This window comes from Chanos chanos, chromosome 15 (assembly GCF_902362185.1).
Source record: "Chanos chanos chromosome 15, fChaCha1.1, whole genome shotgun sequence".
NCBI classification, from domain to species: Eukaryota; Metazoa; Chordata; class Actinopteri; order Gonorynchiformes; family Chanidae; genus Chanos; species Chanos chanos.
The window spans coordinates 17,536,221-17,556,220 of NC_044509.1; the positions used below are offsets into that span (position 1 = coordinate 17,536,221).

The 20,000-nt window shown below is 41.6% G+C and overlaps 1 protein-coding gene across 1 annotated transcript in view; it reads right to left on the minus strand.

The window, feature by feature from the left end:
* Positions 1–20,000, minus strand: part of LOC115828538 (connector enhancer of kinase suppressor of ras 2) — a 45,426-nt gene that overhangs the window by 24,074 nt on the left and 1,352 nt on the right. Inside the window, exons 2-3 of the mRNA XM_030792560.1 lie at positions 4,902–5,065; positions 443–645 (exon numbers count right to left, since the gene is read on the minus strand). Of these exons, the coding sequence (XP_030648420.1) occupies positions 443–645; positions 4,902–5,065 (367 nt within the window). The remainder of the gene's footprint in view (positions 1–442; positions 646–4,901; positions 5,066–20,000) is intronic.

Here is a 20,000-nt window from a genome sequence, read left to right on the forward strand (position 1 = left end):
AAAAAAATCTAATTAATTTAAACTGGATACATCGATAGGTAGATAGATAGACAGATAGATAGATAGATAGATAGATAGATAGATAGATAGATAGATAGATAGATAGATAGATAGATAGATAGATAGATAGACAGAAAACAGATAGATAGATAGATAGATAGATAGATAGATAGATAGATAGATAGATAGATAGATAGATAGATAGATAGATAGAAAACAGATAGATAGATAGATAGATAGATAGATAGATAGATAGATAGATAGATAGATAGATCAAACTGTTTATGAATTCAGTCCTAGATTCAGGTGTGGATGTGTTTTGGAGTTTTATGATGAGGACTATGATGAGGTTAAAGGACTAGGGTGATATTAGGATAAGGTTGCAGTTGTAGATAAAGACCAGGATTAGGGTTCAGGTTTTGGGTTTGTTTAGCTCTGATACCTGTCCAGCCAAGCCAGCAGGTTCTTGGCAGCTCCTATGAGGTCGACCACAGATGTAAGGAAGTCATTGGGCAGTCGCCGTGAGGCCCGCCCATCATAATGGCCGCCACGGCGACGGCCCGTGATGAAATTCTGAAGGTTCTTGGCTGAAGCATTTAGCTTATGGGACAAAGTCCTCAAATTCTCTGTCTCCAGACCGTAGTTCTGAAAAAAAAAGGCAAGCCATCAAATTCATGATGCAGTCTGCGTTTGTATATTTCACAGTATTATTACTTATGACAGATTAATGCAAAACCAACCTATGATCTCTTAATACATTACATGATTTGATGAGGGAAACACAGTTTTTGTAATTAACTTAGATGACAGAGGAATCCCTATGTGAGTCAGTTTGTGCATAGTTTGCAATCCGAGCTCACATGACAAACCACGCTGACTCTGCACTAGTTTGAATGATATTGAATATTCCCGCCGGAGCCCGAAAGAGAACATTACCTCTGAGGAGGGAGCTCTTAGCCTCCCTTAAATGCCTTTGTGTTTCTAACAGAAGCCTTTGACTGCTGTGTGCACTGGGCTGTTAGCCCGTCTGCTGTGCTGAGTCTGTCTCCACATCCTGCAGGGGAAAGATGGCCTTTCTGCCCATGTCTGCATGCTAAACCCTCAGGCTATTTTCAAAATCCTATTTCTGACTTACTGCCTCTGAAAATCCCTCTCACCATTCCTTCCCAACCTTTTTTTAAAATTTCTCTTCATTTCCCCTCGCCTGTACCTACCAACCATCTCTCTAACACCCTCCCTCTCCCTCTCTCTCTCTCTCTCTCTCTCTCTTTGTCACCCCCACTCTCTCTCTCTCTCTCTCTCTCTCTCCCTCTCTCTCTCTTTGTCACCCCCACTCTCTCTCTCTCTCTCCTTGTTACATTCTCTTTCCTTCTCTCTCTCTCTCTCTCTCTCTCTCTCTCACTCTCACAGACATGATGCTGTGCTCTGTTGAGTTCATCTCCAGATGGGTAGGTGCTGAAGCAACCAATGAGAAAATGAGAAACAGTCTCCTAAACACACACACACACACACACTGAGCATCTTCTCAGAACTTGTGTGAGGCTGATGCGAGAATGAGAGGGTTGTGACTTCCCTGCTGTTTGTTTATCACATTTAGACTTGATGTTAAACAGTTTTGTTCAAATATCTGCTGTGTCACTAATACAGAGTAATACATCATAACAAGAGTAATACATCATTACAAGAGTAAATACATCATCACAAGAGTAATTACATCATCACAACAGTCACAGTCAGATGTAAAAACACCTCACTTAAGCTTATACACCATCACACAACCTCACAACCACATAACTTTACACATTATCACCGTCAGACATAAAAATGCCTCACTTATGTTTATACACAACCTCACAACCTCAAATCTTCACTTGTTATCACAGCTGCAGTCTGGATATGAACATACCTTACTAACACCTAATATATCTGCACAACCTCAAAACCTCACAATTTAACAGGTTCGCAACCTTACAGCCTCTAACCTCACAACTTTCCGCATTGTCACAGTTACAGTCAGATACAAAAAACACCTTACTTACACAGAGAATATATACACAACCTCAAACCTTCACAACCCTACTTGGTCTTATGAAGCAGACATCAGACATCAGATGCTGAACAAACATCAATACTACACATACTTTATTAGGAAAATATCAATATTTGATATAGCTACAATTTTGTTCTGTTTCCTTTGCTCTTTCTTTTTTTTAAATGTCCTATTTTCATTGTCAAAACAATCCCATTGAATGTTTTTTTTTTTTTGCTTGTTTATTGAAAAGTATAAATAAACACAGTGGTCTTTTGAATCTTACTAATGGTTTGTTTGGGGCTTGGGTTTGGACTTCTTTAATAGTCACTTTTGTACCACTCATACAACTGTCATATGGACATTTAATGAGTAATGACAGAAACCCCTGACGCCTGTTTTTCAGTGTTTGACGTCTTTTCATTGGTTCGTTACCAGTGTTGGGGATAACGAGTTCCAAAGTAATGTGTCATATTACCTCCGTAAGGAAGTAAAGTAAAGCATAGCAGCTGAAATTTCAGTAATCACATTACAGTTACTGGATTATTAAAATGTCCTTTCCTGCGTTACACACGGCTTTTCTTTTTTTTTTCTTTTTTTTTTTTTTAATTGTTGATACATACAGACATACATACACACACATGGGACACATAACATAGAACAAGACATCACATTGATCCTGTCACAGAGCCATTATGTTACAGTTGAAGAAGAAGAGGGGAAAGAAGAAGGAGGAGTAGATGAGGAGGAGGAAGAAAAAGGACAATAACAATATCAGCAATAACAACAACAACAACAACAACAACAATAATAATAATAATCATCATCATCGGTATAGTTATAACACTGAGTGATCATAAGTGATAGCAGTGACAATGATACTAGTAGGAAAGGTCAGTAATAATGATAATGGTAGTACTAGTAATAATAGTAATAATAATAAATAATAATAATAATGATAATAATAATAATAATGTAGTGATAGTAATGAAGCAGGAAGATAACATTTAGATACCATTAAAGGAAAAGGGGAGAAGAAGGAAGAAGGGGGAGAGAGAGGAAGAAAAAAAAACAAAAAAAAAAAACACACGGCTTTTCAAAAGAATGTTTTTCGTGCTGAATATTTCAATTTAACTTGTAAAACGGACCGTTCTGGTCCTCGGTGCTAAATGGTCAATACAGTGTTCCAGCGATGTTAAAATACATGATCACAGAAGCAACTAGGACGCCACACACACCTGTTCACCTTCACTGTGCATCTATAACATTACTACCCACTGCCACTAAGGAGACATTGGGTCCTTGATAGTAGGTCCCGTTCAATGGGACAAGACCAACAACTTATTAGTTAGCTAGCTAGCAAGCAATGCCTGCTGCATTTGAGGAAACTCGAAAATACGGTGTAGCCAACCAGGAGATTAATATAGAGAGCTTTAATGTTACTTTTAATCACAAAATACAGATAACGCAGCTGTCGTCTGATGATGATACCAAAACGCATTACTGTCTACCTCAGAAACTACCGGTAATTAACCACTGAAGCTAAGTGACAACATCCCGATTAATGTAGCTACACTATACAATGGTCGTTATTGTTAGATGGCTAAATTCGTGTGTTTCTATTTTTTCACCAGGTAGGCTGTCTGATGTAACATTTTTACTGTTTAGGCTATTCCAACCAGTTTTGGCTACGCTGTTTTCTAATGAAAGGCTGATAAGTTCTGCTTTTCTGTGTCCATACTTTGCACTAGGCTGTTGCATTGAAAATAAAGTAATGAAAGGACTAGGATGTCTGTCCTTGTATATTTATGTGGTAAATTGGGGAATTTGTAGTTTTAGAGAGTAACTCAAAAGTAAAGTAATGAGTAGTGTAGTTCCAAAGGGAGTAACGAGTAAAGTAATCCCATTACAATTTAAAGAAGTAATTGGTAACATAACTAATTACTTTTTTTGAATAACTACCCCAACACTGGTCATTACATTTATAAACTGGCATATACAATCTGTGAGCTCAGCTTTAATTGATTGATCTATACTACCCAGTGACAGACCATCCTCCACTTAATCTGATAAAGACTGAGAACTAAATGAACATGATTGAGGTCTATGAGTTCTAACACAACACATAAAACTGCCTGTTTCCGCTGTAGAGGTGAACAGGTATGATAACTCCCACACAGAGTCCACTCCTCAGTGACACACACCAGATATAACCCCAGCCCCAAACCAGTCAATCCCAGACAGATTAGTACATGTTTTTCTCTTTTTTTAATTTTCAACCCTCCATTACCCATGGTGGAGGCCACTGAGTGTACTGGTTCTTTTTCAGGACTGTCTCGCTGAGGTGAGGGGTCAGACGACAGGAACACCATTAGCAACGGAAGGCCTGCAGCCTCAGCCCATACATGTTTTCCAACACTCCCCCAAATATGGAAAGATGAATGTCACTGGCGTACTCATCTTCTGTCAGACATGCTTCTACTGAAATATACACTACTGAAAAATTCTCCTCACTGTGTTTATGGTCCATTTAAAGCTTCCACAATAAACCCAAGCCAAAGCACATCTACATATGTTTAAATAACTCATTCACTCACTCACTCATTATCTAAACCGCTTATCCAACTTAGGGTCGCAGGGGGATGCTGAAGCCTATCCCAGCATTCATTGGGCAAAACGCAGGGAAACACCTTGGACAGGTCGCCAGTCCATCACAGTATTTAAATAACTCTGATTTATAAATAGCTCCGATGTGCAAAGCATACAGCACCTCCTCATGGCTTAAGACATGTATAGGGTACTACCATTTTATATGAACACATACACACACACACACACACACACACACACACACACACACACACAGACTCACCAGAGCACAGAGCAGGTCCACAGCCTCCAGTATGAGTTCCTGGTGTCCTATGCGAGTAACACCCAGTTCCTCCAGTTCCTGGTGAGTAATGTGTAGTAGCTGCTCTCCTGTGATCCTCTCTCTCTCAAACGTCCTCATGTACTGCAGCAAGCAGTCATCTAACCCTGAAAGAGAGAGAGAGAGAGAAAGACTTCAGCCATGTGTCACTGAAATAACCAGACAGTTACAATCCCTGACACACTGTAGTTTGTATATTTCAGTCCTATGCTTCCTGCCCTGCTGAGGATTCACTTTTTACCCAGATCAGTCCTAACACACCTGATCCAATTCAGTACTTACACTCACTGATCCAAATCAGTCCTAACACGCCTGATCCAATTCAGTACTTACACACACTGATCCAGATCAATCCCAACACACCTGATCCAAATCAGCACTTACACACACTGATCCAGATCAGTCCCAACACATCTGATCCAAATCAGCACTTACGCACACTGATCCAGATCAGTCCCAGCACACCTGATCCAGTTAAGTACTTACACACACTGATCCAGATCAGTCCCAGCACACCTGATCCAGTTCAGCACTTACACTCACTGATCCAGATCAGTCCTAACATGCCTGATCCAGTTCAGTACTTACACACACTGATCCAGATCAGTCCCAGCACACCTGATCCAGTTCGGTACTGATGCAGACTAAACCAATTCTATCCCTACACAACAGATACAATTCAATCCCAACACAACAGATCAAATTCAGTACTTACACACATCTAAACTTATTCAGTACTGAAACACACTGATCCAATTCAATCCCAACACACTTGATTCAGTTTCCACACACTAATCCAGACCAGTGATAATATATCTGATCCATTACAGTTCCAAGACACTTGATCCAATTTAGTGCTAACACACCTGTTTCCACGCAGCACTAACACAGCCTTATCCAGTTCTGTGCAAACATAGCTGGTCCAGTTCAGTTTAAGCACCTTTTAAGATACATCATAGCATTTTTTCGTGTTGTATTGTATCGTATCTAATCATAACGTGTCATGTCGTGTCGTATCGTAACGTGTTGTGTCACATCGTATCGTAACGTGTTGTGTCACATCGTATCGTATTACATCGATTAGCTTGGTACAGTATGGTATGAAATATTATGTATAATATGATATGTAATATTATATCATTTGGGGGTGTTCTACAACTTTTGGTGGTTTCTGTAGTCTTTGTATTGTGTGATCTCTGTGGACTACTCACAGTCCTTAAACCCAGTGACTGATGGTTTCAGAGAAATGAACCCATGTATGTCCGTAACCGAGTGACTGATGGTTTCAGAAAAATGAACCCATGTGTGTCTGTAACTCTGTTTAGTCCAGAGAAATGGGAAACCATCTGACTTTCATGAACAGGCTTCCAGATGAACTGAGTGGTGATGTCAGGGAGAGTGAGCGATGGTTCACAGTGGAGACCGTGAATACCAGGCACTTTCCCTTCTCCACCTTTATTCACTACCCACATGGAGTCAGAGAAAAAGAACGCATCGCAGGGTGTGCACTGGATTGCACAAAACAGCATTTATGGAGTTGTAAATGAGTGTGTGTGTGTGTGTGTGTGTATGTGTGTGTGTGTACGTGTGTGTGCGTGTGTGAGTGTGTGTGTACGTGTGTGTGCGTGTGTGAGTGTGTATGTGTGTACGTGCGCGCATGTGTGAGTGTGTGTGTGTTTGTCTTTGCCCATTAAGACTGGAATGAACAGGACAAGGTTTGTCATTATCCTTAGCTGTCACAGTATTTTTCCTCATTAACTCTATCTGAGCTCGTCACTCTCCACTGCCCTTTACTCTGCTATTCACAGACTCCAGCTTCTTCAACCAGCAATTTGCTTTTGGTCAGTGGAAGCTTTGACATTACATTTTCTCCGTATCACCATATGCAATGTCGTCTTTTGCATGGATTTGAATTGGTCATTAGGATAATGTGTAAATGTGATTTTTTGTGGTTTGTCACGTGTGCTTGTGATTGGGAGCTTTTCCACTGTAAATGTGAGTGTAAAATGCGTACACGTGAGAGAGAGGGAGAGACAGAGAGTGACAGTGTGTGTGTGTGTGTTGGAGGAGTGTCCTTTAGTTTAATAGACTCTCGTGCTCCTAAGGGCTTCTATTCTGTTGCCGTGCTCCAGCTATCTAGGCTGCTTGGCAACCGTTGCTTGGCAACAGGACGTAAGCCTTCTTGCTGAAGGGGGATATGTAAGTCTTCCATTTCCTCCAGCACCACTCTACACACACATATACTCCATTCTCTACACACATATACTCCATTCTCTACACACACACATACTCCATTCTCTACACACACACATACTCCATTCTCTACACACACATATATTCCATTCTCTACACACACACATACTCCATTCTCTACACACACACATACTCCATTCTCTACACACACACATACTCCATTCTCTACACACACATACTCCATTCTCTACACACACATATATTCCATTCTCTACACACACACATACTCCATTCTCTACACACATATACTCCATTCTCTACACACACACATACTCCATTCTCTACACACACATATACTCCATTCTCTACACACACATACTCCATTCTCTACACACACATATATTCCAATCTCTACACACACATACTCCATTCTCTACACACACATATACTCCATTCTCTACACACACACATATACTCCATTCTCTACACACACATACTCCATTCTCCACACACACATGTACTCCATTCTCTCCACACACACATACTCCATTCTGTACACACACATATACTCCATTCTCTACACACAAATACTCCATTCTCTACACACACATACTCCATTCTCTCCACACACACACTCCATTCTACACACACATATACTCCATTCTCTACACACACACATATACTCCATTCTCTACACACACACATATACTCCATTCTCTACACACACACACTCCATTCTACACACACACACTCCATTCTACACACATACACATACTCCATTCTCTCCACACATATACTCCATTCTCTACACACACATACTCCATTCTCTACACACACATATACTCCATTCTCTCCACACACACATACTCCATTCTCTACACACACACATACTCCATTCCACACACACATATACTCCATTCTCTACACACATATACTCCATTCTCTACACACACATACTCCATTCTCTACACACATATACTCCATTCTCTACACACACATATACTCCATTCTCTACACAGACATACTCCATTCTCTACACACACATACTCCATTCTCTACACACACATATACTCCATTCTCTCCACACACACATACTCCATTCTCTACACACACACATACTCCATTCCACACACACATATACTCTATTCTCTACACACATATACTCCATTCTCTACACACACATACTCCATTCTCTACACACATATACTCCATTCTCTACACACACACATACTCCATTCTCTACACACACACGTACTCCATTCTCTACACACACATACTCCATTCTCTCCACACACACATACTCCATTCTCCACACACACATATACTCCATTCTCTCCATACACACATATACTCCATTCTCTCCACACACATATACTCCATTCTCTACACACACATATACTCCATTCTGTACACACACATATACTCAATTCTCTACACACACACATATACTCCATTCTCTACACACACATATACTCCATTCTCTCCACACACATATACTCCATTCTCCACACACATATACTCCATTCTCTCCACACACATATACTCCATTCTCTACACACACATATACTCCATTCTCTACACACACATACTCCATTCTGTACACACACACATACTCCATTGTCTACACACACATATACTCCATTCTCTCCACACACATATACTCCATTCTCCACAAACATATACTCCATTCTCTCCACACACACACATACTCCATTCTCTACACACACATATACTCCATTCTCTACACACACACATACTCCATTCTCTACACACACATATACTCCATTCTCTCCACACACATATACTCCATTCTCCACAAACATATACTCCATTCTCTCCACACACACACATACTCCATTCTCTACACACACATATACTCCATTCTCTACACACACACATACTCCATTCTCTACACACACATACTCCATTCTCTACACACACATACTCCATTCTCTGCACACACATATACTCCATTGTCTACACACACATACTCCATTCTCTCCACACACACGCTCCATTCTACACACACATATACTCCATTCTCCACACACATATACTCCATTCTCTACACACACATATACTCCATTCTCTACACACACATACACCATTCTCTACACACACATATACTCCATTCTCTACACACACATATACTCCATTCTCTACACACACACATACTCCATTCTCTCTCCACACATATACTCCATTCTCTACACACACACATACTCCATTCTCTACACACACACATACTCCATTCTCTACACACACATATACTCCATTCTCTACACACACATACTCCTTTCTCTACACACATATACTCCATTCTCTACACACACACACACACACTCCATTCTCTACACACACATACTCCATTCTCTACACACACACACTCAATTCTCTACACACACACATATACTCCATTCTCTCCACACACATATACTCCATTCTCCACACACATATACTCCATTCTCTCCACACACACACATACTCCATTCTCTCCACACACACACATACTCCATTCTCTCCACACATATACTCCATTCTCTCCACACACACATATACTCCATTCTCTACACACACATATACTCCATTCTCTACACACACATACTCCATTCTCTACACACATATACTCCATTCTCCACACACACACATATACTCCATTCTCTCCACACACACATATACTCCATTCTCTACACACACATACTCCATTCTGTACACACACATATACTCCATTCTCTACACACACATATACTCCATTCTCTACACACACATACTCCATTCTCTACACACACATATACTCCATTCTCTACACACACACATACTCCATTCTCTACACACACACATATACTCCATTCTCTACACACACATATACTCCATTCTCTACACACACACATACTCCATTCTCTACACACACATATACTCCATTCTCTACACACACATACTCCATTCTCTACACACACACATACTCCATTCTCTACACACACATACTCCATTCTCTCCACACACACATACTCCATTCTCTACACACATATACTCCATTATGTACACACATATACTCCATTCTCTCCACACACATACTCCATTCTCTCCACACACACATACTCCATTCTCTACACACACATACTCCATTCTCTACACACACATATACTCCATTCTCTACACACATATATTCCATTCTCTACACACACATACTCCATTCTCTACACACACATATACTCCATTCTCTACACACACATATACTCCATTCTCTACACACACATACTCCATTCTCCACACACACATATACTCCATTCTCTACACACACATATACTCCATTCTCTACACACACACATACTCCATTCTCTACACACACACATACTCCATTCTCCACACACATATACTCCATTCTCCCCACACACACATATACTCCATTCTCTACACACACACATACTCCATTCTCTACACACACATATACTCCATTCTCTACACACACACATACTCCATTCTCTACACACACACATACTCCATTCTCCACACACATATACTCCATTCTCCCCACACACACATATACTCCATTCTCTACACACACACATATACTCCATTCTCTACACACAAATACTCCATTCTCTACACACACATACTCCATTCTCTCCACACACACATACTCCATTCTCTACACACACACATATACTCCATTCTCTACACACACATACTCCATTCTCTACACACATATACTCCATTCTCTCCACACACACACATACTCCATTCTCTCCACACACATATACTCCATTCTCTACACACACATACTCCATTCTCTCCACACACATATACTCCATTCTCTACACACATATACTCCATTCTCTCCACACACACATATACTCCATTCTCTACACACACATATACTCCATTCTCTACACACACATACTCCATTCTGTACACACACACATACTCCATTCTCTACACACACATACTCCTTTCTCTACACATATATACTCCATTCTCTCCACACACATATACTCCATTCTCTACACACACATATACTCCATTCTCTACACACACATATACTCCATTCTCTACACACACATATACTCCATTCTCTACACACACATACTCCATTCTCTACACACACATACTCCATTCTCTCCACACACATATACTCCATTCTCTACACATATATACTCCATTCTCTACACACACATATACTCCATTCTCTACACACATATACTCCATTCTTTACACACACATATACTCCATTCTCTACACACACATATACACCATTCTCTACATACACACATATACTCCATTCTCTACACACACACATACTCCATTCTCTACACACATATACTCCATTCTCTACACACACATATACTCCATTCTCTACACACACACATACTCCATTCTCTCCACACATATACACATCAACATACAGATAAAAATGTCCACACATACATGTAAACATGCAAATACTCACACCAAACACACACACAGACACACACACGCATAAATCTTTATGCAAACACATAAATACTCACATGCAAACTCACACACACACACACACACACACACACACACACACACCCCAACCCTTTAAATGTCATTTAGCCCTGTAAACCCATTCACACTGGACCCTCTGTCCTAAATGTGTTTGTCTAGCCCTGCAGTGCTCTCTCTGTCTCACAGAAATACGGGCTGGACAGAAAGCCTGAATCAGGGGGGTGAGAACAGAGAGCACCATCACTCCTGCTGTAGGATCCTCCAGAACCTGATGGAGAACCTGACTGAGAAAACCTCTGCTTCACAGCACAGGGAAACACAGGCAGCCACAGCACAGGGGAACATAGGCAGCAACAGCACAGGGAAACACAGGCTGCCACAGCACAAGGAAACACAGGCAGCCATAGCACAGGGAAACACAGGAGGCCACAGCACAGGGAAACACAGGCTGCCACAGCACAAGGAAACACAGGCAGCCATAGCACAGGGAAACACAGGAGGCCACAGCACAGGGAAACACAGGAGGCCACAGCACAGGGAAACACAGGCTGCCACAGCACAAGGAAACACAGGCAGCCATAGCACAGGGAAACACAGGAGGCCACAGCACAGGGAAACACAGGCAGCCACAGCACAGGGAAACACAGGCAGCCAGTGCAACCTGGGCCACCACAGCAGAAAATTTTACCAGTGTTAAAATCAAAATGGGGCAGAAATACAGCTATTTTTTCCTCTTTATTTTCTAATTAGACTCAGAATTTGGAATGTAAGTTCCACTAGCCTGTTAAAATCTTAGCATGTTCATTCCCCCTATACAACTCAAAGGTAAGCATGCCTGAGTGATCACACTGAGAGCCTACTGACAATAACACAGCTGTGACTCATGTTCAACACACCTGACAGTATCTAAACTCAACACAGCTGTCAGAATCTCACCTCAGCACACCTGTCTCCATCTCAGCTCAACACACCTGTCAGTGCCTCAACTCAACACACCTGTCTGCCCATCATTCCTCTCTGCTTTTCCTCTCTCTCAGCCCAGTCGCAGTCTCTTACACTGGCTAAACTGACTCGGGAAACTCCACACAGAAACTCAGTATTCCAGCCATAGACTGAACTCAGTATTCCAGCCATAGACTGAACTCAGTATTCCAGCCATAGACTGAACTCAGTATTCCAGCCATAGACTGAACCTCTAATCACGGTGGTTAGTGTTACACCCAGTGACTTGATAAACACACAGTTTAAGTTGCTAATAGGACTGTATTGGGAATCTGTTTACTCTCTGTGAGAGCTGCGTGACAGTCGGCCCAGTGGCTGGTGATGGGACGAGTCTGAACACGGCCAGTTTATTTGTCAGTGTTGAGCTGGAGACCTGACTCATGAGGCTTGAGTCACTCAGTCAGAGAGGGACGCGTCTCTTCTCGACAGCGCAGCCTCTGAACACAAACGTCAACATACCACAGCCACGGAAAAAAACCTGATCGTGACACTGAACTCTGACACGCTACTGCTCTGACAGTGTGACGACCAAGCCGTGGGTTCCATCATTTTTCACACTGACCCCTATTCCGTTCAATACAGAATTACTCATCCCTCAGACTACAACATTACTGCCAACTCCAGAACACAGACACTGCACAGCCTTTTACTAAAGACTAACTCAGTGTGATGAGTCACTACCCCCCTACATTAGCTTTATTTACTGTCATCTCTCTGTTTCTTTAGGTAACTGGGAAAAATGGAAAAGAGAATATATCAAACCTCAAATTTTCCATAATTAAAAAATCAGTTTAGTTGAAAATATTCCAACAATGATAAACACTTCCCTTGACCTTTGAATGCCAGTTCACACACTGGAGCTGAGAGTGCATTCACATAAGGAGCATGGTCTGTAGCTCATAGAAATGGAACAGAAAGAACACAGAGACTTTATCTCCGACCTAAACACTGCAGGCCTGTGAATTCCAACACACCAAACACTGCTGTAATACACTCAACACTCCAACATACCGCCAACACACCGAGCGCAGCACTCATCGGTGCTCTAACACACCCAACACTGCTCTAATACACCCAACACTGCTCTAGCACACCCAACACTGCTCTAATACACTCAACACTGCTCTAATACACCCAACACTGCTCTAATACACACAACACTGCACTAATGCACTCAACACTGCTCTAATACACCCAACACTGCTCTAACACACCCAACACTGCTCTAATACACCCAACACTGCTCTAACACACCCAACACTGCTCTAATACACACAACACTGCACTAATGCACTCAACATTGCTCTAATACACCCAACACTGCTCTAACACACCCAACACTGCTCTAATACACACAACACTGCTCTAATACACCCAACACTGCTCTAATACACCCAACACTGCTCTAACACACCCAACACTGCTCTAACACACCCAACACTGCTCTAACACACCCAACACTGCACTAATGCACTCAACACTGCTCTAATACACTCAACACTGCTCTAATACACTCAACACTGCTCTAATACACCCAACACTGCACTAATGCACTCAACACTGCTCTAACACACCCAACACTGCTCTAATACACCCAACACTGCTCTAACACACCCAACACTGCACTAATGCACTCAACACTGCTCTAATACACCCAACACTGCACTAATGCACTCAACACTGCTCTAATACACTCAACACTGCTCTAATACACCCAACACTGCTCTAATACACCCAACACTGCTCTAATACACACAACACTGCTCTAATACACTCAACACTGCTCTAATACACACAACACTGCACTAATGCACTCAACACTGCTCTAATACACACAACACTGCACTAATACACTCAACACTGCACTAATACACACAACACTGCTCTAATACACCCAACACTGCTCTAACACACCCAGCACTGCTCTAATACACACAACACTGCACTAATACCCTCAACACTGCTCTAATACACCCAACACTGCTCTAATACACTCAACACTGCTCTAATACACCCAACACTGCTCTAATACACCCAACACTGCTCTAATACACACAACACTGCTCTAATACACTCAACACTGCTCTAATACACACAACACTGCTCTAATACACTCAACAGTGCACTGGTGGACACAACACTGCTCTAACACACCCACTGGACTAATACACTCAACACTGCACTAATACACACAACACTGCTCTAATACACTCAACAGTGCACTGGTGCACACAACACTGCTCTAACACACCCACTGGACTAATACACTCAACACTGCACTAATACACACAACACTGCTCTAATACACTCAACACTGCTCTAATACACACAACACTGCTCTAATACACTCAACAGTGCACTGGTGGACACAACGCTGCTCTAACACACCCACTGCACTAATACACACAACACTGCACTAATACACACAACACTGCTCTAATACACTCAACAGTGCACTGGTGCACACAACACTGCTCTAACACACCCACTGGACTAATACACTCAACACTGCTTTAACACACTCAGCACTGCACTAATACACTCAACACTGCACTAATGCACATAACACTGCTCTAATGCACACAACACCGCTCTAATACACTCAGCACTGCACTAATGCACACAACACTGCTCTAACACATTCAACACTGCTCTAACACATTCAACACTGCTCTAATACATTCAACACTGCTCTAATACCTTCAATAGTGCACTGGTGCACACAACACTGCTCTAATACACTCGGCACTGCACTAATGCACTCAACACTGCACTAATGCACACAACACCACTGTAATACATTCAGCACTGCACTAATGCACACAACACTTCTCTAACACACCCAACGCTGCTCCAAAACACTCAACACTGCACTAATGCACGCAACACTGCGCTAATGTACACAACACTACTCTAATACACTCAACGCCACACTAATGCAAACAACACCGACACTGAACCTTGACCCTGAAGCCTTAAATAATTATAGGCCGATCTCTAATCTCCCGTTTCTTTCAAAAATGCTTGAAAAAATTGTAGCTGCTCAGCTGATAGCCCATATGTCCCCTAACAGTCTGTTTGAAATATTTCAGTCAGGCCTCAGGTGTTTTCATTCTACTGAAACCACGTTTACTAGAGTAACTAATGATCTTTTATTAGCCATGGACACTGGTGCTACCTCTATTCTTATTCTACTTGATCTGAGTGCAGCATTTGACACAGTCGATCACACTATATTGTTAAAGCACCTGAAAAATCAAATTGGCATTCGTTGCCTGGCGCTCCCTTGGTTTAAATCTTATCTCTCTGAGAGAAAGCAGTGTGTCCACTATAATAATATGACCTCTGAGTACCGTGAGCTTAACTATGGTGTTCCTCAGGGGTCAGTCCTTTGTCTTCTCCTGTTCTCTATTTACATTCTCCCTTTGGGTGACATTATCCGTAGTTAAAACATTAACTTCCATTGTTATGCTGACGATACTCAGATTTTCTTACCTATCCAGCACAATGACAGCTCTGGACTGGCTAACCTTGAGGCATGTCTTTGTGCTATTAAGGGCTGGATGTCTTCAAATTTCCTGATGCTTAACGCAGTCAAGACTGAAATGCTGGTCATTGGTCCCCCCTACGCATAAGCATCTTTTTAGTGATCTTATCCTAAATTTTGACAACTGCATCATCTCTCAAAACTCTACAGCTGAAAACCTTGGTGTAATTTTTGACTCTAGTCTCTCGTTAGTTACTCATATCAAAAACACAACCAAAACTGCTTTTTATCACCTCCGTAATATCGCTAAAATTAGGCCCTTTCTAAGTATGGCTGATGCAGAAACCATTTGTCATGCCTCATCCCAATTACTGTAATGTTCTGTACTCTGGCCTGCCTGCCTCTAGTACCAATAGTCTTCAGCTGGTCCAGAATGCTTCTGCCAGAATTCTCACCAGAACAAGGAAGTTTAACCACATTACCCCTGTCCTGACTTCCCTTCACTGGCTCCCAATCCATGCCAGGGCAGATTTTAAGGTCCTCTTATTAACATATAAAATTTTACATGGGCTTGCGCATTCCTACCTGTCTGACTTAATTACACCCTATAACCCCCCTCGCACCCTGTGCTCTAAAGATTCTGGACTAATAGTTGTTCCAAGAATTAAAAAGAAGTCTGCTGGCTACCAAGCCTTTTCCTACCGCTCTCCCTTCCTCTGGAATGGTTTACCTACAGAACTTAGGGAGGCAAACTCTCTCCATACCTTTAAAAGTAAACTAAAGACTCATCTATTTTCTCTAACTTATGGATAATATCATTTTGATTTGACTTTGTTATAGACATGTAAGGCTCTTTTAGACTATAAACAGTGATACTGGACTCTAAATAAACTTGTATTATTATTATTATTATTATTATTATTATTATTATTATTATTATTATTATCATTATAACACTGCTCTAACACACCCAGCAGTGCTCTAATACACTCAACACTACACTAATACACACGCAGTGGGTGATTTGGTATTTTTTAACAGGGGAATGGCCCAATGGTCACTGACACTACTCTATAGAGTATATAGGGGGATGGCGGGTTAATAAAGGGAATGCATTTTGGTCATTTTGCTAACAAGGGGGATGGCATCCCCCCTCAACCCCCTATAAATCACCTACTGTATACACAACACCATTCTAGCACACAACATTGTTTTAACACACCCAGCACTGTACTAATGCACACAACACCGCTCTAACACACCTAACACTGCACTAACAAACCCAACACTGTTCTAACACACCCAACACCATTCTAACACACCCACCACTGCTCTAACACAATCAACACTGCTGTAATACACTCAACACTGTTATACACACCACACTACTGTAACATACTCAACACTGCTCCAATACATAGAAAACTACTAATACACACAGGAACCAGATAATGATCTGTTGTGCAGAATCAGTTAGAGCAGGACTACATGTGCAGTGTTGTGGTATCAGAAAAGGACTACATGTGCAGTGTGGTGGTGTCAGAGCAGGACTACATGTGCAGTGTTGTGTTATCAGAGCAGTGTCAGAGCAGGACCACATGTGCAGTGTTGTGGTATCAGAGCAGGATTAAATATGCAGTGTTGTGTTATCAGAGCAGTGTCAGAGCAGGACTACATGTGCAGTGTTGTGGTATCAGAGCAGGATTAAATATGCAGTGTTGTGGTATCAGAGCAGTGTCAGAGCAGGACTACATGTGCAGTGTTGTGGTATCAGAGCAGGATTAAATATGCAGTGTTGTGGTATCAGAGCAGTGTCAGAGCAGGACTACATGTGCAGTGTTGTGGTATCAGAGCAGGACTAACTGTGCAGTGCTTCCTTCAGAAGCAGAGCTGGGAAACAGTGCTCTTGGGCTTCAGAGAACCCTAACTGCTAATTACAGCCAAGAAGAATTGAGTGTCTGTAGAACAAATGAACACAACGTGATCATTTAAATGCTCTTTAACGTTAGACTTAATCCTGGCTCTCTACTTAGAAAAATGAAGGATGTATGCAGGAAAAGAGAAAGGTTGACATTAGAGTGCAGAGGGTGTCTGAAGCTGAAGGCTGCTGAAGACAGCGGGTGGAGAGAAGAATCTGTTTGTTGTAAGTGCCCAGAGCATCAGTCAGCATGTTTCCCTTACTACGGTCTTCTTTTTTCCTTTCATCTTTCACATCATTACGCCATGAATCGCTGATGCGCAAACTTCCTCAACACATACTAGACCTGAATGGATTTTAACACTGGCTTTGTCGTGCCTGGAACAGATGGTGCTGAAGTTTTTTTGTGAGACCTTGTGTTCTAACCCCACATAAGTCATTCTGATACAGCCCTTACTGCTTCAGAAAGTCACTGGATAACTGTTCATTTAGTATCGTGAGGCAGGTGAAGACGAGGCTTCTGAGAGCTCTCTGTCCTGGCAGTGAGGAACTGTGTGGTCTGGGAACGAACACGCGACCTGCGTGGATACTCGACGAAATGAGCCCTGTCTTAGCCCACAGGCCTTCCCATTTAACCGACAATCATCTCTCTTTAATGATGAAATGGTTAAATGAGTCTGTTGGTTACTATAAAACAGGGGCCTCTGTTATGTGTTTAGCAATGTCTACCTCTGATGCCACCAGCTTCTACTCATCTGAAACTGAAAGACAGTGGTCTGGTTCGTGATATAAAAGTTGTCCATGTTTTAAGACGATGTTTACCAACAGCTAAAATATAAATTTGTCATTTAGTTACCAGCAGACTGTTTTTTTTTCTTACTGAATAAATTAAGTTCCATTTCTTTTGTGCCAGGAAAAGACGAGGACATGTTGACATGCTTGCACATGTCAACAGCGTAACATCTTTTATGACGAACCCCTGTGACACAACGATTTTTTCACCGATGCTGACAAAAAGGAGTCATGGGTTTTTCATGTAGGATGCTGAGGAAATCAGGATCTGCCATGATTACACCTCTTTTAAGAAGAATTGTTCATTTCCATATTGTAGTATTACAGTGCTTTCTAAAATAAAACCTTTCGGCCGCTGCTGATGCATATTTTATGCATGAAATATTCATAACCTATCAATGTAAGGTTGTGTACTTGATTCAATATCCACGTTAACAACCATAAGATTTCAAAATTTTGCTGTCATCATGACTATGGTTTTGTGGAATTATCCAAAGCAGTCTCTCCAGCCTGGGGTCAGGCCCGGACAGAATTCTGCCGTGTCCGTTTAATGACGATCCTGAGAAACCCATTGGACTGTGAGTGCTGGGACTGCACGTGTGTCCTCCAATAGGTTAGGCCTGAGGTGATTAACAGCACTGAAGACCAATGACAGTTTGAGCCAAGAGGGTCATGACCTTGGCACCTCCCTCTTTATCATGAAAACAGTTTATGGTGTTATGTCAAAGAAAAGCAAACATTTACTCAACACTACCACCACTACAGAACATGTGTAGGAACCCTCTAATGTGCTAAGTGCTGGTGTTTGTATGACTCAACATTTCTCAGTGTTTGGGGGTTTCTACTCTCTGCCACTCTCTACAGCTGAGTGAGTTTTGTGCTGTGGACTGTAATTAAGAAATGACCCAGACCAGTTCCCAGAATGTGGTGTGTGTGAAAGACCATCAGCTCTGGCGTTGTCTCTTATTACACTGATTACATTCCATTCATACCTTCACCTCTGTCTGTACAATTCATTCTTCCCACATATACTGCAAACTCCACGTATACATACTGCAGAATACACTAACATACACAACAAAACATATACAAAAATCACTCATAAATACACACATATATAGTAAACCCCTACCAATTAATATTACAAGCTCCACTCCACAACACACATACACAACAAACA